The 24,824-nt window shown below is 39.1% G+C and overlaps 1 protein-coding gene across 1 annotated transcript; it reads right to left on the bottom strand.

Moving 5' to 3' along the window:
- Window positions 1-2,159: 2,159 nt before the first annotated feature.
- On the bottom strand, window positions 2,160-23,495 carry EXOSC7 (exosome component 7). Its single transcript, XM_071561363.1, has 8 exons — window positions 23,420-23,495; window positions 22,515-22,616; window positions 21,779-21,873; window positions 15,454-15,619; window positions 11,074-11,144; window positions 6,401-6,524; window positions 5,288-5,443; window positions 2,160-2,290 (listed from the first exon to the last, which is right to left on the bottom strand). Exons 1-8 carry the CDS (start codon window positions 23,474-23,476, stop codon window positions 2,186-2,188), a joined length of 876 nt encoding a protein of 291 aa, XP_071417464.1. The 5' UTR covers window positions 23,477-23,495; the 3' UTR covers window positions 2,160-2,185.
- Between the last annotated feature and the right edge of the window lie 1,329 nt (window positions 23,496-24,824).

Genomic DNA, 24,824 nt, shown 5'->3' with positions numbered 1-24,824 from the left:
AAATTCATTCTGTGCCTGCGTACCCAGCTACAGAAGACCTGGGGGAGCACATGCAGATGCTTTCACCATGTTAATTGACTGTGTTGCTCTGAGGAATGGCTTGGCACCAAATATTTTGTGACCAAGGTAGCCATTTTTGTATACACAGCTGTTCCACAGATTCCCTTGGGCTGGCACCAAACCCGGATGCTCAGGGACCAAGAGTTTGCTTTCTAGGCATCTTGAGCATGTGGGTATCCTGGATCTCAGAGGGCTAAATATTTGCTGTCCTTATTAAGAAGTGGAGAGGGAATGCACATAGATTCATCTCCACAGAAGGGTCAGTTAACATGCTTGAAACACAGTAAGGTTTCTCCCACCACCAGCTCCATCTCTCATAAAATTTAATTTAAAATTGAAAGTATCTGAAGAGAGGATAAGAAGAATCTTAGATGATGTAACTTGCAAAATGCTTGGAGATCCTTCAGCTGGAGGGCTATATAGAAACACACTATTAATACCATGTTACAAAACTCATCCCGAGTGTTAACTCGGGGCAGCCTTTTGGTGTCCAACCACAAATCTAACAAAACAGGCAACAGCTATTCAGAGAATAGCTGAGGTTCAGGACTTGCAATCTCATTTAGATTAACCATTTTCTGAAACATTAAACAGCACATGATCAAACAAAAACTGCCTGTGAGAAGTCTAAGGTACTTTAAATGGGTTTTTTCTCCCTTCAGTTTTCTTTTTATGTTTTTACAAGTAGCTTTGCATGGCAAGAAATGGATCACAGCTACCATAAAGCTGATGTCAGGTTAGTGTTTGCCTCACACAGAATAACTCTACTGAAGTGATTAAAAATGCTATGTATACTCATTGTCACTTCTTGGCTCTATTACTATATGGCACCTACCTAATCCTACTGAAAAAACACCAACTCTTCAAAATACACACCTTGGGCAAGTTTTGTGCGACAGTATTTTTTTTAACCTGCCTGCTTGTTATAGCAGTGGCTACACATATTTGTACAAAACACAGTAGTACTGCAGTTACCTTTAACAATTATGTGAGAGAGCTCTAGGAAAAGGGCTGAAGAGATTCGGGGACCTTAAGTACTCCATGTATTTTAACATGATCATGATTATTAGTAATATATTCTGTCCTGTATCTACAGCTCTCTTTCAGCAAAAGCCTTCCCCTTTTCCCCACTAAAAATGTTACAGTCAGGAGAATGTTCTTAATTCGGTATTATGCAATCAAGACAGGAAATTCAGAAAATTTTGCTCCTGTATTATTGTAGCAACTTCTGCCATAATGTTTGTTCAAAATGATCCTTCTAACACATGCAGCTGAAGTATCAACTCCTTAAAAATCAACTTCTTCCTTTGATTTCTTCCATATGAGTCTCTTCCTATCCTGGCAAATACGCAGCTCTTACTCTTTGCTGGGCCAACTAATTGATGTAGGGAGGGAACACGCTTCTTTCAACACCTGCTGATACAACTTGCTAGAATACCTTATCTGCCATCTTGTCTTTCCCTGTGAAGGATCATTACTGACAGACATTATGCTTTTCCAGCTGAAATGTCTAACTCTTAAAACTTAACTTGTTTTCCCTTCTACCTTAACCATGTCCCTTCTCCTTAGCCACCGTGAGAAGTTGAGGCTCGACTGCTATTGTACCTCTTGGCAAAAGGGACAGGGAGAGCTTTAGTGAGCAAAGAAATCTTGGTTTAAAATATGAAGTGGAAACTTGGGACCATGTTTTATTTATAGTAGAATCTAACCACATCTTATTCAAAGAATGGTAAGGTAATTTGAAGGAAGACTTCCACCTAGTGCTGTTCTCATTTGTGCTGCACCAAAGACAGACCCATGTACATTCCAGAACATGGAATGTGGTCTACAGAAGTGTTAAGACGTGCTAACAGAAGTACAGCAGTCACTCTGAAAACAGACCCAAGCACTTCCCAGGCAACTGAATGAATTGCTGCTGGTGTGCTTCTGTAGTGCCAACACTTACCCCTATAGAAAACATCTCTAGTTTGCTTATCTGCACTTAACTGCAGCGTTCTTTATGCTTAGTAACATTTTAAAAGCCCCTTAACCAGAAGGAGAACTGTATTGGAACAAAATTTCTTCATATACAGACACAGAAGACTGCACAATCAATTAGAAACAATTTAGAACGTTTAATAAAAAGTCATCCCAAAAATCCAACTTTTGGCCGTGAGGTCCCCAGACTCTCTTCTTCATCCAAAATCTTCTGAAGGGCTATGTGCAATGACTTGCCTACTCGTTGTCCCGTCTGCAATGCAAAGAAAGCAAAACAAATCTGAGACATATGCTTATTAACAGGAAGACAACTCTTATGGAACACTTCCCCTTGACAAATATTTTCCCTTTGATGATTCATATACACCAGCTGGTACCATAAAAATACGCTTTTAATTAAGAAAAATAATGGTGGTGGAAGTTTCATTTTAATTTGATTAAGTTTTGGAAAAATGCACACATAAATGCAGTGCTCTCATTCATCAGAGAAGCATTCCATGATCATTAATACCAGATCTGTGCACTGCTGGATCACTGAGGAATAGAAATTAAATTCACATCAGGCACAAAGACACATTCAAATTAGCGAGCACACACAGTATGAAGCAATATTCTAGCTCCCAGAGGACAAGAGATACCTGACCAGCAAAGTAGCCTACTAATAGAAAGTTCAGTAAACTCTTCTGAAGGTGCTCAGAATCAGAAGAGTGAATTTAGAGAAGCTCAACACTGTGTCCTATGGTCAGAATGCACATTGGCTGCATCACCACATCAGTCTATGACATGCAGTTCTGTACTGTTCAAGGACCTTGAAGGCGTTAACACAAAAGTCTTCTTTACAGAAATAAACTCCAGCTGTGGAAAACCACCGGGATTAGCTCTGATATCAGCCTCTACTCTTTCCACATACACAGTTGTACTGTGGAAGCTACAGGGTAAGGGGAAGCACTGGGCAATGCTGAAATAAAGATCTTAAGGCAGTGGTGCCTGTTAAAGCTTCTCCAGAGTTTCTCTAAATGATCTGAAATATGAACTCTATACAATGATGAAGAGAGCCCACCCATCCCTAAAGAGCCAAAGCAAATTATATGAAACTGAGTTTATTAGCTCCTGGTCTATGCAATGCAGCCTAGGCCTGCCACACAGCTGACCCAAAGCTCTCTCACCTGTTGGACACAATTACTGTAAATTTCTAATTGAAGAACCAGGTGATAGAATATGGCCCATGGTATCAAATGAGATTTGGGAAGAGCTTTGATGCAGTAGGGCAGCTGTCAATCCTAGACATTATGAGTCATGCTGAATTAAGGGGGGCACAGACAAGAACTGTTACAGCTCTGCAGTGGGACAAAGATCACTGCAGCAGTCCTGACTCCCAAGGAGTGATACACTTTCTGCATTCTGTTCCTTAAATGTAGGACAATGTCACTCACATCAAAGTGAATGGGAATGGTGCAGAGCTTGGGTATTGACACAAGACAGTTGCTTTCTTAATCCTGATCTCATAAACTCAGGAAAAAAAAAGGCCTAATGATGGCAGCTTCCCAAAACTTTCCCATGAAACTCCCTTCCTAGGAAATATGCTCTAGAACATCTGCTCTCTACAAGGCAGGGAAAGAAGAACATTCTCTGACCTGCAGCCAAATCATTAGGGAATGGAGGTGTCAAACAAGGGGTTAATGCAGCTCCTCCACTGGACATTCCCAGGCCTTTTTGCTTTTCTTGGTGTCCTAATCAGGCTGTTGAGTTTAAGGCAGAGCCAAACAGATAAACTCTGACTTTCCAGAAAACATCTTGTGTTTTTTTTGATGTGCTCTATCTCTCCTTCAAACTGTTCAACATCCATGAGGAAAGACTTCTTCCAAAGCAAGTGAGAGATGGCACAATCAGTTTAAGCTTTTAACTCCTTGCACCAACAAGTAGGGACAAGTTCACTAATATTCTTCACAGAAAAGGATGGTTGAAGATGTTCTGCAGTGACCTTCCCTGTGTATCTCTGACCAGTGTTTAGAAGAGCATTACATAATCCCAGGCACAGCCTCTGGGGTAGGGTATATATCAAGGAAACGCAGAAGCTAATTTCCCATTTAGGGCTCAATGTAGAGTGAAACTGGTGATCAAAACAGAGGGTCTGATCAAAGCTGGGTGCAGGGACTTTGCAGAGAGGCCAGCTTCTCCATGAACCTGTATCTGACTTAAGCACCAATCTCTCTAACACCCCTACACCCAAAACTTCAAGTTTTCTATTGCATTTAGTTAGCATCAGACACAAAATCCATCAAGGAAGACACATCAGATGGCCACAGAAGTTAGGTTTCTTTAGGATGCCATGTTAGAGACAACAGCCCCCTGCCCAGGTAAGGGGAAAAGTGACATCTCTGAACACACATAAAAACTCCACTGGGACCACCAAGATTAGCACTCCCTAATGACCTCATGATGCATTCAAATGCCATATATACTCAGCATGTAATTCCCACTTGAGGCCAACTGTTTCAGACTTGGCTCCAACTTCTGCATTCCTCACTACAGCCATGCTGAAATTAGTCCTGTATCTCCAGGAAACCGAGTCAGCTTGAAGTATCTAATTTTCATTCTGACTTCCAAGGTCAGAACCCATTTCTGTCTCATGCTCAAGGCCAAACTCAGGCATGAGAATTTACACTAGAGAACAGATTTAAGAAGTGCCTGAAGAAAGATTTAAAATGGAATTCTTACATGGATGTGGTCAAGAGCCAGATATCAGTATTTTTAAGAAGTAGGAGAAGATCAGAAACTCAATAAAGAACCAAAGAAAAACAACAGTAAAATGAGAACAGTAAGCTTATAATAAAACAAATGAGTTGTGCTAGAAGAGAAACTATGCACTAGCAATTCAAAACACCTCTACTTTTATAGGGACTTTACCAAGTTAAAAGTTCTGTTTTTAAGAGAAACTATAAAAGAGAGAACATGTTCTTTAAAAATACTCCTGAAGTTTATTGGCTTAAGCTTTACTGCCTTACACCCGTGAAGTACTTGTCTGAAACAAATGTGAGTACCATACATTTCAGGCATTTAAAAGTTTCAGATAATGTCCATTCACATTAGGATTTGTTTCCAAGAAACTGTTTGTGACCTTCATAAAGTCTACTGTGCACCTAATCAAAGCACTTCTTCTGCTATAGAAGTCCTTACTGCAGCTTTCCACACACTCAAGTTCAGCTCATCCAGTATCATCCAACACAGTCAATTGCTCAAAACTCCTTACCTCCATCATTTCAAAAATACTCTCAGGATCCAGGCTACCTTTCCCCACTTTCTTCATAGAAGTGAGGGTGCCTTTACTGGTCACAGAAATAAGCAGGCTTGCCAAAGAACAGGCTTCTTCCTGAAGGGTAGCGTCCACCACGTGCCTGTATCCAATCTGTAAATTAGTGGCAAAGTGATGTATTAGTCTGCAGTTTTCCAAGCTCTCCCATTAGGAAGTTAAACTGTGAGTGGTAGCTTTTTTAGTTATCTACAGTCTCCCATTCCAATATCCTGTGGCCTTTGGAAGTGGTCTGAGATTGACTTGATAGCACAGTATTTAAACAGCCTCTGACCCCAAATTGTGTGTACAAACACAACAGAGGTGAGATAAGCAGGTCACTATTTCATTCTGTTTTCCTCTCTACCATCCTTTCATCTATATGAAACTCCATACTCCCCTTCCCCCCAACTCCAAGCATGGACTTTGCTCCCCTCTAGGTGAAAATTACACATCCTGAGTCTCAGGCAAGTCCTCACTTCAGCAAGGACCTCTCTACTATTTATGCAACTTGCTTAAAAGAAATGGCAAACAAACTTTCAGGTAACTAAGCAAACAATTAACACTTGCAATGGAAAATGCAGCGTCCATAAAATCAACTGTGTTAGCTGTGTGCTATAAATGGAAAACCTGTTTGAAAGGAAAGGGACTGTATTGCACCCATGGAATTGGAGTTCTGACTCCAGCAACAAATACTCGTCATGTAACTCCAGGCAGACCATACAACCTCTGCAACTCACGACAACAGCCCCTTGGTCTAACCTACTGAAGTATCTGCTACTCTGGGTGTTAAGCAAGGAGTCGATAAAAAACAGTAAACAACTCTTCTGCATACAAGAAGAGGCATTTTAAGAATGCATCAAGTAGAAACCTCCAAGTCAGAGATGTCATAAAACCTCCTTATTCAGTAAAAGTTCTCTTTAATTAGGAGGCCAAAGACAACCAACTATCTTCAAAGTGGACACTGCCCAATTCTGTAACATGTATTTTATCTCTAGGGAAAGAATAAACGGCAGGTGGAATTAACAGAAACTGAAGTTTCTAGGTAGAGGGTCAGAAATTGGTCAGGCTTACTTTGCTTAGTGTGACAATACAGGGCACCTCATCTACATTAAGTCGAATACAATCATAAGGGTCATCAGACAGCTCAATCTCTTTGGTGCCTTCTTCATCCTCCAGAACACGCACTTTGGGTATTCTGTGGAAACAAAATGTGCAAAATCATTGCCAGAACAGATAACAAACAGGGCTGTTATACAGTCACAACTCTAAGAAGTGCCTTTTCTTCTAAATGAGGCAAAATGTTTAGAATAAAGTCCAGAATGTGATCGAAGTATTAACAACTCACTCCCCAAGATTAGGAGGAAAACATTTTAAGTGCGAAGATATTTAGGATAAGATCATCATATTTGCATCCTTCAAGCCATTAGAATTTGAGTTGGTTTTTACACTATTATATGGGGGGAGAGTCTTTCAGAATTTGCACCAATCAGTTCTGAACAATTCTTTGTACATCTTACATGGATGTACAGGACAGAAATGACCAAGACTAAATCCTTTTGTATTGTGGTTCCCACCTTGCAGGTAACAGTAAAGTTGATAGAATTACATCTATTGCATTGCTTGGCAAAGCTGTGACATCAGTAGCAAATACAAGTAGTAAAGTCATTCAGGAGAGCAACACGAAGGAGACTTGGACTAAAAAGAAATACAATATTAGTAAAATCCTTTCTCTTTAGCAAGATGGAAAGATTGGCAGGATATTCTCACTCCTGAAGAAGCCAGAAGACTCTACTGTTCTAAGGACAGATATACAAGGGATATATAAAATGTAAGGACAGATGAGGGATAAAAACCCAGGCAGAAATCCAAGAAATGCTTTCTTCTCAGTTGTGAATGACAAGCTCTCTCACAAATGAGTGAGCCAGACAGGCTCCTTATCAGTGGTACATATATTGCATTTGTGATAGCCATTTAATGGGAGTTTTATGGGATGATTTAAGGCAGTGTTTTCAGTATAATTAATAAAGTAACTTAAAATAATTCAGTAGAAGATGGTATCTCAAGCTGCCAAGAACATCAGCATCTTATATATCCTCATTTATCCAGGTGCCCATTAGGATGGAGTACTGACTGAGAGACTTTGTGTTACTGGCCAGTAAAACCCACACAAAGCTCAACCATGCTACTCTTTTTTTTACACACAATTGCACATGAAAACAAAATATTTCAAGACTTCCCTAGACAGCTAACTTCAGTGACCACCATCTGGTTTTATATTAGTACTTTTACAGTAGCATTGTGTTTTATAACTACACTCTGGAGGTTACATTCTTTTATGCCATCTGTAACAAATCTCCTATTTGGAAGAGGAGGAGATACAGACTGATTTAATGAACATTTCCCCCACCAACACAAAGTGATTTTTTTACTGTTCCCTAGAAGAGTATTTTAGTTTTTTATGGGTAGAAGTCCTGGTGGCAAGTACTTCACAGCAGCTAACCTTGCTCCAGTGACAACAAATTCCCTACAAGCACACTGGCCTGAGCCAAGCCAGAACCAAGCCTTTGAGCAGGCAGAACAATTGCAAAGTGTACTTTTTCCTGGATCAAAACTACATATGCTTTCCAACTCATTAGAAATGCATCAAAACCTATTTTCAAGTTTAAAATATTCCACTGAAAATTGATGGAATAAAGTCACAACATGACTGACCCTCAAGCTATGTAGGACAACGGACAAAACTGGACAACAGCCTAGTCAAGAAGTGTATGTGCCAAAGCAGTGTTTCAAAAACAAAGCAAGATTTCAAGAAAATCTGTGAGATTAAGCAATTTTTAACTACATCCTAAAATAGACATGAAATCAGAGCAGTGTTTGGTCTGCAAGAAAAAGTTGCCAGAATTAATACCTGAAAAATGCCTGCAAGGAGCGTTTTTGGCCAAGCACAGATGAAAGAGATTTAAATTAGAACTATTGCAAAGACAAAAAGATCAGACACAAGCATCATAGTTGCATCAAAAGGCGATATATGGACATAAAAACTAGGAAAAGTGAATGCAGCACAAAGTATTCCCAGAACATTGGAGATTTCCTCTCCCAGCTTGTGAAAATTTATCTTAAGAACTAGCTGTACATGTTTACTCTGCGACTTCTATTTTTCTACTTGATTCCTACAACTAATCAGGGCAGAAATCTGTACAGCAAGACTCAGTCAAGTAACAAACAATGCTCTTTTCTGTGTGCTGCAGACCCAGATTTCACAACTGCAAAATCAGTTCCACCCTTCAAGCAGGCATCAGTTCTGCCTCTACCATGCTGTGCAGCAAAAACCCTCAATATCTGCAAGGCTATTGTGTCATAAATTCTGTAGTTTTGTAACTTGTCTAGTGGCAAGGAGGCACATTCCACAGGACCAAGTTTGATGTCCTGACACAGTAGTTAACTGAGTATTTTGCAATATCTACTTCCATTATAAATAAATCCATCCTTAAACACCTTGGAGACAGGGGTAGAAGGAAGTTTGATAGCTGCTATCTTTTGCACATGATCTTGATACAGCTTTTAGAACATGATCAACAATAGAAAACTGCAAGTAGATGTTCCCCCTACAACGGTCATATTGTCATTGTTCCATGCCTGAAGGGGATATAATGAGTCAGGTCAGGCATTCAAAGGATTTAAATCCCGTAAGTCTTGCCCAAGATTCCTTAAGTCGCGATTTTGGATTTATTCAGCTTTAAAGAAAAATGTCTCCATAGCTATTAGAGAAATGCTTAGAGCAAGATTTTAAAGATGAAGCTGAAGTTTTCAAATGCCTATCTGAATATCTAAAATTTTGTAGCTTCAAAGAAAAACAGCAGCTTGAGCTCTTCTGCTGTTTGTTCCAAGGCTGGCAAAGACCTGGAAACACTTCTAACAAAAACCTGGTTGTAAACAAAGTATGAAAAGCAAGTAAGACTCAAAGAGGGACACATGTCAGGCAAAGTTCAGAACACTTAATCTGAAGGAATCTTCAAACTGACGTCTTGTTTTGACAATAATATTTTACGGAGAATGGGCAGCTACTCTTTAAACAACTTAGTAGCTACCAAGAGGAAGTGAGAGGAATAGCAATGAGGACAAAAGGTTTTCACTTTGAATTTCCCCTCTTTCTGATATGGTATGAGACTAGATGTGCCAGCATTCCCTGCTCAAATCAGTAAGACAGAGTTTTCACAGGTAAAACAATCAACATTATGTCAAGCTGTACCACATTTTGATACAATACCTGACTTCAACAAGACTCTGGATGTTTTCCACAGATTAAAGATTATATAAAGGATACAAATTGTCAGAAGAATAAAAATAAGGCAGAATTATTAAAATAATTACACCCTGCATGTTTCCCAAGCAACAGATTTTCTTTTATTTGCTTATTTAATTCATTATTTTTTATATGATATTCTCTCTTTATTCTGGTTAAAATAAGAAAAAGGCCTAGTTATCTTAAAATAAAGTATGTGCCTTGGATCTGCAAAGCAACTCACACGGTAGTAACAGTTTTAACTATAAGACTTTCACATCCTGGCAGAAACACAGGCATTTCTTCCCTTTAGTGTACTGCCAACTCCTTTGTGAGCCATTACATTTGTGACAGTATTTCTTAATGTTATAAAAACAATCTACTGTTAAAATTTACTGTTGAGAATTTGATTAACATGGGAAATTTCTCAACAACATATCAAAGTTCTAGTCTCAGATGGAGTCTTCCCTTATCCCCTTAAAGTCTTTATACCCTGATATACTGCCTGTCTTCAAAAGCAGTTTCCTCTTATTTTTGCACATACTTTTCCAGATCTAGTACTGCCATTGATTCCCTGATAAATAAGCCAGAACTACACTAGTGACTTTAGCAGATCTTTAATTCAATGCTGAAGAACTATTTGAGATCCACTTTTAAAACGTTTACGCTTCTAAGGAACTAAGCTTTGCATCTCTTCCAGCTATTTTTGCCACGTAAGTTTTTCAGGAAAACCATTCATAGTTTTTTTTGTTCTCCAGAGTGCTACAAAACTCTGTACTTCCTTTTACCTACAGATAAAGAAGAGAAAAAAAACGCTAGTGAAATTTACCATTAAAAACACATACAGAAGATTTGCATAATTCATTCTACTAGATTTTGGTTTTCCAGTCTTTGAAATAAAATGCATGGGGCAAAGTTCTTTTAAAGACACATCATTTCCCCCTCCCCATAACCTCTCACAATCATTATTTTCCTCTTAGTTTTATCAAGAACTCTAAAATAACAGTTGATGAGAATGAAATCAGAAGTGGAAAATCAGAGCTAGTTATAAATTAGCAGTCACATTGACAGAGGGCTTCTTAATCAAGGGCATCAGGTACCAGTAAATACTTCTTACTTCAAACCCACAAGGCATCAACACAAAGGCCTCCAACTAATTGCAACAAAATCACATGATCAAGATAATTTTTTCTGGATCTGGCTAAAGAACTAAAGTTATATTGGGAACCTGACAGTGCACACAATCACAACACAATATGACACTTGATTATTAGAAACTGAACTAAAATAACATTCATTCATATTACTTGCATGCAAATGGACCGCCTTGTATCTGAATGGAAGCTGCACTGGGTATTTCTTATTTAAATAATTAGCATTAAAAATGCTTGGCTCACAATGAGTACTTCTCTTCCATTTCCCATGCCACTTCCACTCACATGAAATGAGATCTGTGCTTTACCTTGTATTGAAGAGAGCTGCCTTCACCGCAATCGAGATTGCATCAAAGATGTTCCCACCACACTCCAATAACTGAGGAGGAAAAGAAGAATCTCTTACAAGAAAATCGGACTAGTGCCTTTAAATGAAGTCTTTATTTTATTTAAATCTACTTGAAATAGATAGGAAATTAATAACCAGAATAGGTTTTTTAAAAACAAAGTTGTCTTTAAAGCCCATCTATGAAAAGAAACAGATAGGAAATTAAGATTTCGGCTAACTGCATTATACATCCAAAATATAATAAAATTAATGATAAAATTTAATAATAGAAGCTTAAATGAAACCACCTCTGTTCTTAATCTTCTTTTGCTAAGGCTCTGAACTAGACTTTGACCTGAATACTCTTTATAAACCCATCACATTCATTTTTTAATGTTAAATCAAACCAATCAACTTTCTGTACTTTATTTCAAAGAGGAGACTTTTTAAAATATCATCTGGTCAAAACCAACTGGCAGAATTGCTTTCAAAGAAGCAAAACAAAGTGTCACCGAGAACACAGTATGAGAAACAAGTTACAGGAGGCAGAGATATGAAGGCACACCGTGATTAATTCTCCTTAGGAAAAAGACATCATCGTGTTTGTCTCGTGGCTGAAAATGAGCTAAGGAAATCCTGATGTTGAAGTCTAATTCAAACAATATTGTTATCAACAAGTGAAGTGTGTGGAGGGAGATCAGCTTAGCTTCTTCCCATGAAAATCAGGAAAACATCAAAGAGAACAGCAGCACTGCATAACAGGCAAAAAGGCAGGGCTCCCAAACCCACAGTACCTTCTGTAGGCTGCCAGACAACTCAGACATGTGTTTGTCCATAGCTTATTGTTACTCCTTTCACAAGCTCCACTCTTAGCTCTCAGCACTATTGTATGAGAACACACACACACACACACACACACACACACACACAGAGCGAGTATTTGAAACCACTTTGGCAGGATCATATGGATTCTTCTCCATTACATCAATCTGTGCTGTATGATGACAGCAAAACAAGTTTTGCAACACTGATTGCATTGATTGTTCTTCAGAATCTATTTAAAAATGAGATGGAATCCTGCACTGGGACCAAATCATAAATCAGACATTCCATAAAGACAGTTTTGTTTCATGAAGACAGACTCAATAATGTAAAAAGAACAACAAAAAAGTTGGGATAGAAAGCTAAATACAAGGGTGATCAGATTACTTCTTTGCAAACAGCTGCTGGATACAGAGAGGTTAACTCGCCACTTTCGGTCGTTATTGGATTTTACTGGATAATACAATAAGCTCCACAATATCTTTGTTATTAAAACACAATAATGTGATATGCCTGCACTGTTGCTAGGCTTGTGTTCAGGCTGCTATTCCAAAGCCTTATCTGTATTACAGTGGTGCCTACAGGCTAGGAACACAGCCTGTACCAAGCAGGGTGCAAGAATTCCTACACAAAGAAATGAACACTTTTCTCAGCTGAAGCACCTTGTACTGAGACCCTGACATTTATTTATTTGTTTGTTTATTTGTTTATTTACTTTTAGGACTAAGAAAGTCTGCACAACTCTGAGTTACAGGAAGAAAATGATTCTTTAGATTGGACTGCTTTTCATTTACTGATGTGCAAATAAAAAAGTTATTGGCAACAAAAGGTAAAACATTGTAGACCTTGCCTTATGCAAAGAAACTTTTCTTCCCAAAGGGCAGATTCCTATCTTCTTTTTTTATCAAACTTGGGGGGAATAGAAAACAAGCGGAAATCCTGAGAGGTTCTCAGTAGTGAATTGCTAAAATTTCAACAGAACCTATGATGTCCCCTCCCCTCGACACACCACCTACTGAGTAGGGAATGATAAGAGATTGCACACTTTGATTCTCCTTGCTCAGCACAGCAGAATGCTGGGGCAAATTATGTGGAGAAGGCTATACACGTATCAAAAACACATTCAAAAATGCCAAAAGCTTATTTCTGACATCAATGGCCTAGAAAGAGAAATAAATCAAGGGAAGCTCAGAGAGGGTGAGAACAGGCTTCTAGTTTTGTGGTACCATACTCCACATTCAGGAGCCACTACTTTTAAGTGGAATGCCTTACATTACTAAGAAAGAATGCACCTATTTTCAAAGGTCAGGATACATATTCTTGACCTTTGAGACACAGCTGAATTTGTCCATATTTCAGCGTTTTTGTGGTGTGTATTGTTGAAGTTGTTTTCTTTCCAGTTTGATTGTACCCAATTATAGCACATCCCAAGTACACTGGCCACTAGAAAATATGTGAGAGATGTTTTTAATCAGTAAATTGCATGACTCTGCAAAACACACTATTTCTCTTTGGAGGCTGCAGATGTCCTATTTTGTTTACACATAGGAGCTGCATACAGATGCTTCAACCAAGGTGCACATGGCTAAATTGCACAGCAATGGAGAACTTCCAGGTTCACAACATTCCTTCTGGGTTTTTGTCTTTCAGAACAAAAGAATTCCAAACAAGCACCTTCCAACCTGACCACAAGGTACTAGCATTTTCAGGCTTATGACAGATGTAAGGCTTATTTTCCCTCCAACTTTATGCAACACAAACACCAATGTAAACAATTTCCAGGAATTCTGAAGGAAAATATCACCCAAAGGACTCTCTATAAGCGGTGTTATTATAATCTGTCTCCCTCAAACAACTAATGAGTTCCACCTTATATTAGACCAAGTACCATACTCCTACCATGTACTGGTAAAAATAGAAAAGGAACTATTAGAATTACCTCAAAGTGTGAAAATAAAGAGGCCTGATATGGAAAAAGAATGAGAGGGGGATGCAACAGAATAAGAGACAAATGTTAACAGTATCTTGTTTTAACTGTACTAGCAGCTCTTCAATGGCTCACACATAAAATCCCTGCAGAATATAACATTAAAAAGACTTATCAGGTTTAGTCCTAATTACGAACCTTCAACAGGTTCTTTATTGGCACTATAAAAAAAGCTAAATGTAAAATTCCTCACGTAACACAGGTCCTGATGTTCATAATTCTGATACAACTAGTATCTTTAAAATACTAGGGCTGTTTTTCTCTGTAGTTGGGGACAACCAACAAATTTGCCCAGGAAGAACCAATGACCAGTTATACCTCATACAGAAGCTATACAGAACTACTGCAGCAGTCAGCTTTATGCAAGTCTTTGTTTATGCTGTGTTTATGCAATGTTAAGCAGTACATTGCTTAAATAAGCACAGCATTTAATATTCTGTACCTCTGCTTGTAATTACCCAGTAACTAAAGGCCCCAGTGTGATTTCTGAGAAGTAACACTTCATTCTTTATTAAACTATGCCAAGCTCCAATAAGCTGGTGACTTGGGCTGTTACAGCACTCAGCAGTGGCACACACTCCATCACTCTGTACACGGACTGTCACTGTATGTACCACACCTACTGAAATTAGGCTAATGGCACTGCTTTTTAAACATCTAATGAACTAATTTTCACATTTATTTAGGTCTTAATCTAAATGTTCCTGTTCTGGTTAACAAAACCCTGTACTTATTTTTTCTGGCCACACAGCTTAACATTTTGCAAATCATTTCATAGACAATAATGGACTCCTGTGTGTCGGATCCCTCAGCATATTTTCCCTTCCAAATTTGACAAACAGAAACTCAACTTTGGAGCAAAAAGAATTGAAAATAATGCTCAGGATAGTCTGACTTACAAAATTCTGTTAAAATCTCCATGACAGAGTGCTTTAAATACAGCATAGTTTGGAAATGGAGCTGTACATGTATGAGATTTGTGTACATAAAATTCAGTTTCCAATTTTAATGGGAACAAATATTCACTTTATTTTCTACATTCAATACATGTTTACAAATTGCACCAAAAAGTGCCTAGGCCAAACTTAGGTTCTGCCAGAAAAGTTCCTATTTTACATTAATGAATGAGTACTGGTAATAGTGCAAGGAGCAGACAAGATGGACCATTACCTTAGGGCTAATATACACCTATGCTAACTAAAATTCATCAGAACAATACATTTGCTGTTACATCTTGTGTGGAAAACCAGATCAGTGTTCTTTAGTGGCAATTTCCTTGTCAGAATGAGACCACTGATTTTTTCTGAGACAGATTTGGAGTATTCAAAGTTTTGTTAGCTCTGCGGCGGAGCAGCAGCATCCAAAGGAGTAGCAAGCTGGAAACAGTGATTAACTATTATAAGTAGATTCACAAAAAAATAGCCATCCATGCTGTAAAACATTCTATCACATTATGGGAAGCTTTTTTGTAACAAAATACAGAAGGTTATGCTAAGTCTGTCTCTGTCTTAAAAAGTCTCCTTGAACCTTCATTTTCATTTCCTTACTTACCAATACATCAACATAGAGAACCCAGCAGTGCTCTCTGGGATTAATACAAAGGGATTTCAAGTCTACAGTGTTCTCGCAGCTAAATACTCTGTAGAGTGTATTTGCTATATCTGTGCCAAGTTCTTCTCCTCCCCGGCCTTCAAATTCAGGTGTAGCATTTGAAGAACTAGATAAAGAAAGAAAAAATACTTTCACTTAGGAAGCAGCCAATACCCAAAGAACAACTCTTAAATATAAAGCATTAAAAATATCTAAGGATTTATTTGTACAAGAATGAGCATCCTATCTGAAAACAAATCATTTCCATTTTGCATAAGAGAATGCCTTGAAGTAGATAATACACTGACATTTTGTTACAAATACTGATACCAACTAAATTCCACTACTATCTTCAGTTCCCAAGTTACAATGCTAAAGTTGGTGAATTCTCTCAGGGCATTATATCTTAAGCACTGTCATTTTCTATCACCTCAGCCGTTTCAAAAAATAAAAAAGTGAGAGAAATCTGTACTAAGTTCAGAACAGCTAACAAGACAGTCTGGTGAGAGTTGAATGTTAAATTATTAAGAGGGTAGCTAAGATGATGTGATGATATGACAAGCAGAATACACATTTCTTTTAAAGTAACATGACTGCCTGACCTTAATTGGTAATTTCTTTACTTAGTGTACTGTCTGCTATCAAGCCCCTTGCAGAAAGCAGCTTGTTATTCTCAGCAACTGCAGCTTATGGAGCACAGCAACTAAACAACATATTTGCCAGAAGAGATCTGACAAAAGTGTGTGGTTTTCAATTCCCTGATTCCAACATAACTAACGTCATTTATGAGCAGTCATGCAAGAGAGTCCTTGGGTGCCGGTGCCTCATACACAGCTGAGAACAAATTGCTAACAATAGAAGAAAACAGAACTCCAAAGAAACCCCCCAAAAAACCGCACACCAACCTAACCCAACATAAAAACCCCCACAAAAACCCCAAACCAAACAAAAAATGCCTTTCTTCCAAAGCACAATAAAATAGAGCAGAAAAGTCCAGAGTTACATATACTGGGAAATAATGTACAAAGATTCTGAACACAACCTCTGGTTTATAGAGAGGGCAAGAGTATTCTCAAGCGGACCTGTAGCAGCATTGCAAACCTTGTTTCAAAATAAACCAGCCAGACCTCTCCCAAATTAATTTCTCATTGCAGAACTCAGGAGAGGAAGTGGTTCCACAGAAGCAGTTTCAGTATGTTCAAAACCTGTAATAGCAAAGGCCTTTATTCTCCTGGGTGGGTACTTCCCAGTGTCAATTTCTCCTCCATGTTCTGTGTTTGTATGATGATACAAAACCTTATCTCTTCTAACAGACACACCAGGAGTACAAAAATTCAGCAAAAAACTAAGCCTTAGAATATAATCCCTTCATCTTAAAAAACCCCAAGAGTCACATTATCTAGGCATGATTTAAACCATCAAGCGAACTGTATCCACATTACTGCAGAACCTAAAAGCCTACACATAATTTTCTACTACTACTCTTACCTGTAAGTTACATCACAGTAATTCTCCCAATGTGTTTTGCAGTTTATGAAAATTCAGAACACCAGGAAGAGCAAGTAGATTTTATAAAAGTTACCTTCTGCTGCTATAAATAGATAGCACTACACATGCTTAAAAACACAAGACATTACTGTCAATCAAGCACTGACTTGGACTTCCAAACTACATTTGGCACATGAATAAGCACTGCAAGTATGACACACAATATTATTCACAGTTACATTAATATTAGACACCAATTTTATAAGATAAGATCATATCTGAGTATAACTCAGTGCTGAGTCAGGTCTTCATGTTGTGTGAAACAAGTACTTACCCATGGAAGCAGCTTTTATTCAAGTTAACTAGATAATTCTGTTTAAACTTGTTCATTTAAAGCATAGTTATGCAAGCATTACAATTCCTATGATAAGCTGAAAAGAATTATACAAACCTCAATCCAAGCCTCATTATCATTACTAAACACAAAGTTTTATCAAATGTATTTTTTGATTGTAAGTGGGCACTTTCTTTGACAGTGAGTAGAAAGAAGACTCAATTGGAATGTAGTATTTCTTAATTCCATTATTATTTTAACACTTCAGTTCCTTGCAATCAAAGTGAATAAAGAAATAAGGTTAGCAGGGTACTATTATAATAACTATATGGTAGATACTGCCACCTAATGCCTACAGATTACTTCAGTAATATACTGGGCACAAGTTGAAAAGGGGTTGTCTAACTTGCCAGAAAGAGAAAATGTAAAAAAAAATGGTTTATGGAGCACACAAAGAAGTGGCACAGAATTCTTCCTCCCAAACAAAATGTAATTTTTAAGACTATCAAAACCATTCTAGTGTCACATTGCCTAATAATCAAGACTCCTCCTAAAGCACAATGATGCCTCTACCATAGATCTCTACTCAGTTTCAGAAGTCTTGCTGTTACCAGAAAAGCCTTTCTCTCACAGTAGTGAAGCACTTTCCACCTGTTGCTCAGGCCATTAATATAATGTAATCTACAGATGGCCAGACTGGAACAAATACATTCCTAATTTCACAAACAGAATGAAATGCGCTCAAGGATGTCTGCTTTTCTTGTTGTTATTTCTTACAGTTTGAAAATGGTAGCTCAGAACAGCCCCAAACTCAAGTGAGAAAAGCAGACACGGCAGTCTTTCATCATCAATGGCCAGGATGAATGTCCTCTCCAGTGATGACGGGCAATAGGGACATGGACTTCTACTATGGTAATTAATTTCCATGCTCACAAATCTGTGCCCAAAAAATCATCCCTTCCAGAGACTCGCATTAAAGTCTGCCTCAAAACGTGACTGAATGTGCTTTCTCAGATTTTTAGGTAAAGGACTCAAGAGTAGAAAAAAGAAAAATAGGATTTTGGTGCAGATAATTTTATACATGATCCAGAAAGTGATTATTTTCATCCATAAAATAAACCATGAAAGTTTTGGGAAATAAGCATTTTAAGATAGTAATCACTGCAGTCTGAGTTTTTATTATTAGTTTCAACAAGCCAAGTAAAACATAGAACTTCACTGGGAGATGCAGCATACCAAACTATGTGCAGTTACTACCACCCAGTGGCAGCCTGGCAATGCATCAGAGTAGTGACAGTGGCTCATTTCCCTTTACAAGGAACATGCTGCCTCCACTTTGCATTTTGTCTTTTGGATCTTTCTGGAGGCTGGAGGACACCCTTCCCTGTGGCACAAGCACAAGAGAAGTGACTACACTTCTCTAAAGTTTAGGCTTTTGGTCTGTGTTGTCACAGGAAATAACTATTACCTATTTCTAGAACTGACAAAATCCATTTTGCACAATATTGCTGCACATCTCCTTCCCATCCTATGAAGCAGAGATTAACAGAAAAAACAACCTAACATCAATCTAATGAGTTGAAGTTTCTCTAACATTTATTTACATATGCAGGAAGTGTCACAGAATTGCTACATGTCCACAGACCACTTGTTTTACTAAGGAAATGTCCCTGCTGACGGTGGACTTTCTTCATATAGAAACTACCAGAAAAAAAAGTATTTAGGATATTTCAACCATGAGCTTTATAAAGCAGTCAAGCTCAGATCCTCTGTAATAGCAGGATCACATTTGAGATCATCTTTCCATCCAGTATTTTTGAACAGTAATGGTAGACAAATTATTATAATAGGTAAGTCCTTTCCTCCACAATGCGTAAGTTTCCACAGTTAACTAGTTCATTGTGACATATAGAGGCAGTCCTAGATAAGGCTGCATAATATGACACACTGTGGGGTGATGGCCCCTCTGGTAAAGCCTGATGGGTTGAAGGAGATGCCTCAGCCACTGAAGGGGTGCTCCAGCCCAGGACAAAGGCTTTCAAACTGGTAAGATTAACACAGGGTGGAGTGTTGTTTAAGGAATGACGTGACCCCCTCTACGATACCTTCTATAACTGCTCAAAGGAACCACCTCGCCTCAGGCATCTGCATCACCATCACCCTCCCAAGAGATTGACTTAGCCACACAAACCACATGGAAGAAAAAAAAAGGTATAAAAAGTGTTTGGAGTTTGAACTCGGGGAGGAGAGGGAGAAATGCCAGTGTCTCTCTCAGGGTAACTGCTGCAGCACCTCTTGGAACAATGTAGGAGTGAGGAGACCATGTGCTTTCTATTTTTGCTAACTTTACTTTCTTAACTTTACTTTCTTCCTTTGATTCTTACTTTATAAGCATTTCTTGTACTAAATGTGTTTTGCTGCCTTAATACTAATAACAGTAACTTGCTTCACACTTTGCTACTTTATATTGGTTATTGCTTTTTGCTATTATTGCTTTTTGCTATTATTGCTTTTTAAGACCAGCTCTGTTTTGCTCTATAGTAACTTGCTTCACTTTCAAGGTGTAGTTTCTTTCTTTTTTCAACATGTATGTTGATAAGAAGCAGCTCTGCTCTTCCCTTTTGTTTTGTGTTACAGAGAGAGTGCTGTGCAAGGTATTTTATTGTCTTATGTTCTGGATAAATGTTTTAGGTGGCTGTGTTTTTAGTTAGTAGTTCTTTGTTGCTAGTTTCTGTCTGTTGTGAAAATGGGATACATTGCTGTATTGTAACTTGAGTTTAGGGTGTTTGTCTCTGTAGAATGTGTTTTGTGCTGGTTTCTTTTGGGGTCTTTTATTATCAATTCAATACAATCTTGCAGCCGAACGTTATCACCGGCAAAGCAGAACCCACAATAACTGTCACATATTTGTATTAATAAATGTTATTTTGGGAGCTGTTGTGAGAAAAGTTCTTTTCTGGCATTAAGTGTGGCTTCATGTTAGAAATCAGAATCCCTTCCAACCTGTGGGCTGTCCGTTAGTTGACAGACAGTGTTGGGGAACATAAGGCTCTGATTGTCTAGAAGTGCTTATTGCTAATAATTTTTCTCCCTGGCTTAAGTGTGGTCCTCCTATCAGGGGTTAGAACACCTTCCAGCCTGTGTTCTGTCCAGGAGTTCAGCAGGCAGTGCTGGGTTCATAAGGCTCTAATTTTTCTGGAGGCGCTTATTGCTAATATTTCTCCCTGGCCAAAGTGAAGCTTCACATCAGAGGTCAGAACCCCTTCCATCCTGTGTGCTGTCAGTTAAAAGACAGACAGTGTTGGGTACCTAAGGATCTGATTGTCTGGAAGCACTTATGGCTAATAACTTTTAATTAATATAGTTAAGACTAGAAATCTTTGCATTTCTGTCTCCCTCCTCTCTTTCACGTGACACACACAAATGTTAAGGCAGATATAGCTAGTTAGGTTTGAAAGATTACCAGATATACATTTACTCTGTAGTGTTCAGACCTTAGTTTTACCAATGGTACACTGGTATAATGTCAGAGTAGCAACTTTTTTGGGTTTTAATAAAAATAAAAGAAATGTCAGATGCAAAACAGATAACTTGACAGTGCCAAGGCTCTTATGAGAGGTTCCCAAAGCACATGACTTCATAAAGAACAGTTTCAGGAAGTCTGCAAGACAGGGATACTGTAGTCTCAGACCACAGACAGTCTACAATAACATTGAAATGTCACTATGCTATCTCAGCAACCTGAAAACAACAGTTCTCAATTTTCATCTAGCTTCCTTCGTAAGTCAAGCACTATGGAGACTGTAAGGATAAACAACAATGCACTTGTAGCAAAAAGCAAGAAATATGATTAAAAAAATACCATTTTAGTTAATGAAGTAGATTCACTGATAAATTTATAACTGAATTTTCTAATTAGTTTTTGCATCTGAAGTTTACACTGGGGATTTTTGTTTTTTAAACAAATGAATTTGTACAAAACACACTTCAAACTTTTCTCACTGCTTTCACAAAAGAAGCAAACCCTTATGTACAGTTAAAGAACAGTCTTAATCAGTCAATTGTTTTCTTCTGGAATCCTTTCCTTTTTTGAAAGAGATTTTCTCTATTCTGCTATTGTAAAAATGAAAGCTGACATTGTAGTCATGAAGCCATGTTAAATGCATGTGTAATTGAACCATTACTCTTTTCCAGCTGCAGCAATGCTATGCAATTTTGGATTGTTTTATTTAACCTGTTCTAATTCTTTAACTCCCATTGATTTGCTTATTTTGGGTCTACAGAACCAGCAGAAAGTTTCTGAATATTCACCACTATAGGGACACTAAAATAACTGGTTTCTCTTACTCAAACCCCTACATGAGGTTAGCGGAATGAAGGTATAAACTTCTGAAGAATAACAAGATCTGATCAGTCATTTTTTTCAACTATTAGATCTATTTTATTCTTTTCTAGTATACTAACCAGTCAACATAGAATTCCAGGTAACCTTCATCTGGTTTCTCTAACTTTGGTGTTCCCATTTCAGCTTTTATGCCCACCAAGATATCAGTGTCTCCCTATTAAAACAAAAACACATCACACAACTGAAATTACAGTTACAGAATAAAACTACTTTTTTAGTTTCAATATCTACAGTAAGGTGACATTTCTATCATTCAGTTCTCTAATCATTCTATCAAAGTGAACTTAAAATAACATTTTTTAAAGAAGGAAAGGCTTTAGAAGAACAGTATTAAGCCTTCAAATAACTACCATACATACCAGTTTTCTCTAGGTTAAAAAGGCACTCTTAATATCCAAGACTTCTTCTCTCATTTTGGTTCTGGAAACAACTCTGTGTGCAGAACCATTATAATATTTCAAATACCAAAAATAATCTTGCTTCACTCTAAAGTAGTAGAATTATTTTTATTCAGGGATTAGGCTGATTGCAGTTTTCAAGAATAAATGTTAGATAAGTTCAGACTAAAGGCTGTCCAGCTACTTCACAGTAAATCCAGCTCTGCTTGATATTTTTTTCAGCATCACAGTAATAGTTAAGCCAGCCAAAATGAATTGTATATCCTGAATTATTTCCTTAACCTATAGTTTCAGTTATGCTACACATACACACAAATAACCTCTGCTTAGTTTAAGACCAGTCATGGAAATAGAAACTTCATTAGCGAGGTACACAATCCCCAAGACATCTACCTACCAGCTTTACCCTTGCAGACCCGCTTGTGTTTGATACAACATCTGTTTCTACTTCTGCACATCTGTAATCCTCACAGCCACGACCATCCACACGAAGGTCCTCCTAAGTATGACAATCAATATATTGTGCTTAAGGGAATCAGTAATGAAAAGTAAAAAAAAGTAAAAGTACCAAATTATCAGCTCATAGTTTTATCATGGACTTTCACTTAAGAGTACAAGAGAACCAACTGTACTTCTTCATTTTTATCTCATTTATGCAGAGCTTGCAACAAGCAATCTGCAGGCAGACATGCACTCCTGCACCAAGAACCTTCCATTCCAAAAGAAGGCTTCAGATTGCAAAACTGTAAAGGTTTTGGCTTTAAATGGTACCTCACTTACCCCAACCCAGGCCTTTAGTGGGATATGCAAGTTCTGTACTTTTAGATCAGAAATTAGGACACACAAGACAAAAATAACCCACTGGCCTTCCAAACGCTTTCATCCGTGCGCATCTTTCGATACTATACACTCGTCCCCATAAAAACAGGGTGTTTTCCAGCAAAAAATCAGTAAAAATACAGCTTTTTTGTTTTTGGCGTTTCTCCCCGCACATCCTTCACTCTTCTCCTTGGCCACTCACGTTCCTTTGCTAAATGACAGGCTTAAACTCTACGAAACATCAAAAACTTGAGAAAGAGCCGGGGAAGAGGCGGAACGAGCAAGGGAAGAAGGGCATAGGGGGACAGAAGTGGAAGAAAACAAACCCACGTCCCGCTCTCAGCCGGCTTCCCGCAGTGATGCTCAGCGTGCTCGGAGATCACCACCCCGCAGATTCGCGTACAGACACCATGGAGGGCTCCATCCCTCCCTTTCTCCCTCTCTCCTCCCCAGCCTGCCCTGTAGCCCGTCCCCTCCAGTCACCTGCACGCCGTGCACAATGTAGAGCTTCTCCGCCTCGCTCAGCACCACGGACGCCATTCCGGCCACTGAACCCGCCCCTGCGCAGCGCCCGCCCCTCCTTCCTTCCCTCCTTCCTTCCTTCCGCCCGCCCGCCAGCGGCGGGAAAGCTGCCGGGTATCCGTGGCTGGTGTCCCGCCCGGCACCGGCATCTCACATCGGGGGCTCCCCATCCTTACAGCCCGAGCCGGGAGCGCAGCCCCAAAGCCGCGGAAGGCTCGCACGGGGAGCAGGAGCGGCGCTGGACATCCCCAAAAGCGCCCCCTCCAACAAGATGACCTTTGTCCTAAACCAAAGGGTTCACCCGAAAAACGCCAAAGGAGTTCTCAGGGTTGGAAGAGATCTCTGGAGATCCTCCAGCCCGACCTGCCAAGGCAGGGTCACCTAGGGCAGGTGACACGGGAATGGGTTCAGGTGGGTTTGGAATGTGTCTAGAGACACTTCCACCCTGGGCAGCTGTTCCAGTGCTCTGCCGCCTTCAATGAAAGAAATTCTTGCTCATGTTGAGGTGAAACTTGTATTTCAGTTTATGGCTCTGCTCCTTGTCCCCTCCAAGAAAGCAGATTCTCGTGGTAAACCAACGGGGCAGCACCCTCTCTGCCCTCTGCCAAAAGCTCCTGAAGGAGGCTGTGGAAATGCCCAAGTGCTCGAGAAGGTATAGCATAGTGAGAAGCCTCTGCATTTCCCCATTTTCCTTGCAGTTTTCACCTCAGAAAAGTCTGAGCAAGGGGTGGTGCTTGGGGAAGGTTGGTGCAGGAGCAGGGCAGAAACCAAATCACAGAATCAGACTATTCTGAGTTGGAAAGGTCCCACAAGGATCATCGAGTCCAACTCTTAAGTAAATGGCCCATATAGGGGATTGAAGCCATGACCTTGGCATTATTACAACCAAGTTTTAATGCTCTCAGTTAGGAGAGTGCTGTTGGTCCTGTGCCAGATAGCCCTGGGAAAGTAGTGCAGGAAATGTAATTAAAAACTCACATTATATATTGAAAGAATAACTAAGGTTTCAGGGGTTTTGGACAGCCTTAATTGAAAGCTTCCTAACAGTTAATGTAAGTTTCACAGCTTTTTGCACAGCTCTTGTGTATAATCTTCAGAGTATTTTAAAAGTTGCTATGTGACTTTGTGCTGATGCTTGCCTGGATTAGAATGACCCATGGCTCCCAAGGATTAGATAGCACACTCCTGGAGTTTGTCCAGCTCTCCATGACTCCAAACGGGCTCAATCAAGTGTACAAAGCATTCCCAGCTGTGCCTACCTGAGCAGGTGGTGTGATGTGGTAGGAACAAGCCTCCAGAACAAGGGATGTTTCAGAGGTTTTAGCTTGGGTTAGCTCTGACGAGGTCCCATTGGCAGGCTGCGTAT

This window comes from Pithys albifrons, chromosome 7 (genome assembly GCF_047495875.1).
Source record: "Pithys albifrons albifrons isolate INPA30051 chromosome 7, PitAlb_v1, whole genome shotgun sequence".
Taxonomy (NCBI): Eukaryota; Metazoa; Chordata; class Aves; order Passeriformes; family Thamnophilidae; genus Pithys; species Pithys albifrons.
The sequence above is the reverse complement of the archived record's forward strand: the minus strand, read 5'-3'. Positions and strand labels throughout refer to the sequence as shown.

Bases quoted from the DNA above. Each gene is read 5' to 3' on its own strand.
- EXOSC7 (XM_071561363.1), bottom strand. From the start codon at position 23,476: ATGGCGTCCGTGGTGCTGAGCGAGGCGGAGAAGCTCTACATTGTGCAC. The intron at 6,525-11,073 runs GTAAAGCACAGA...TTGTTTCCACAG, and splicing joins GCAGCTCTCTTCAATACAAG to AATACCCAAAGTGCGTGTTC. The intron at 5,444-6,400 runs GTAAGCCTGACC...ACTAATTTACAG, and splicing joins GTATTGTCACACTAAGCAAA to ATTGGATACAGGCACGTGGT.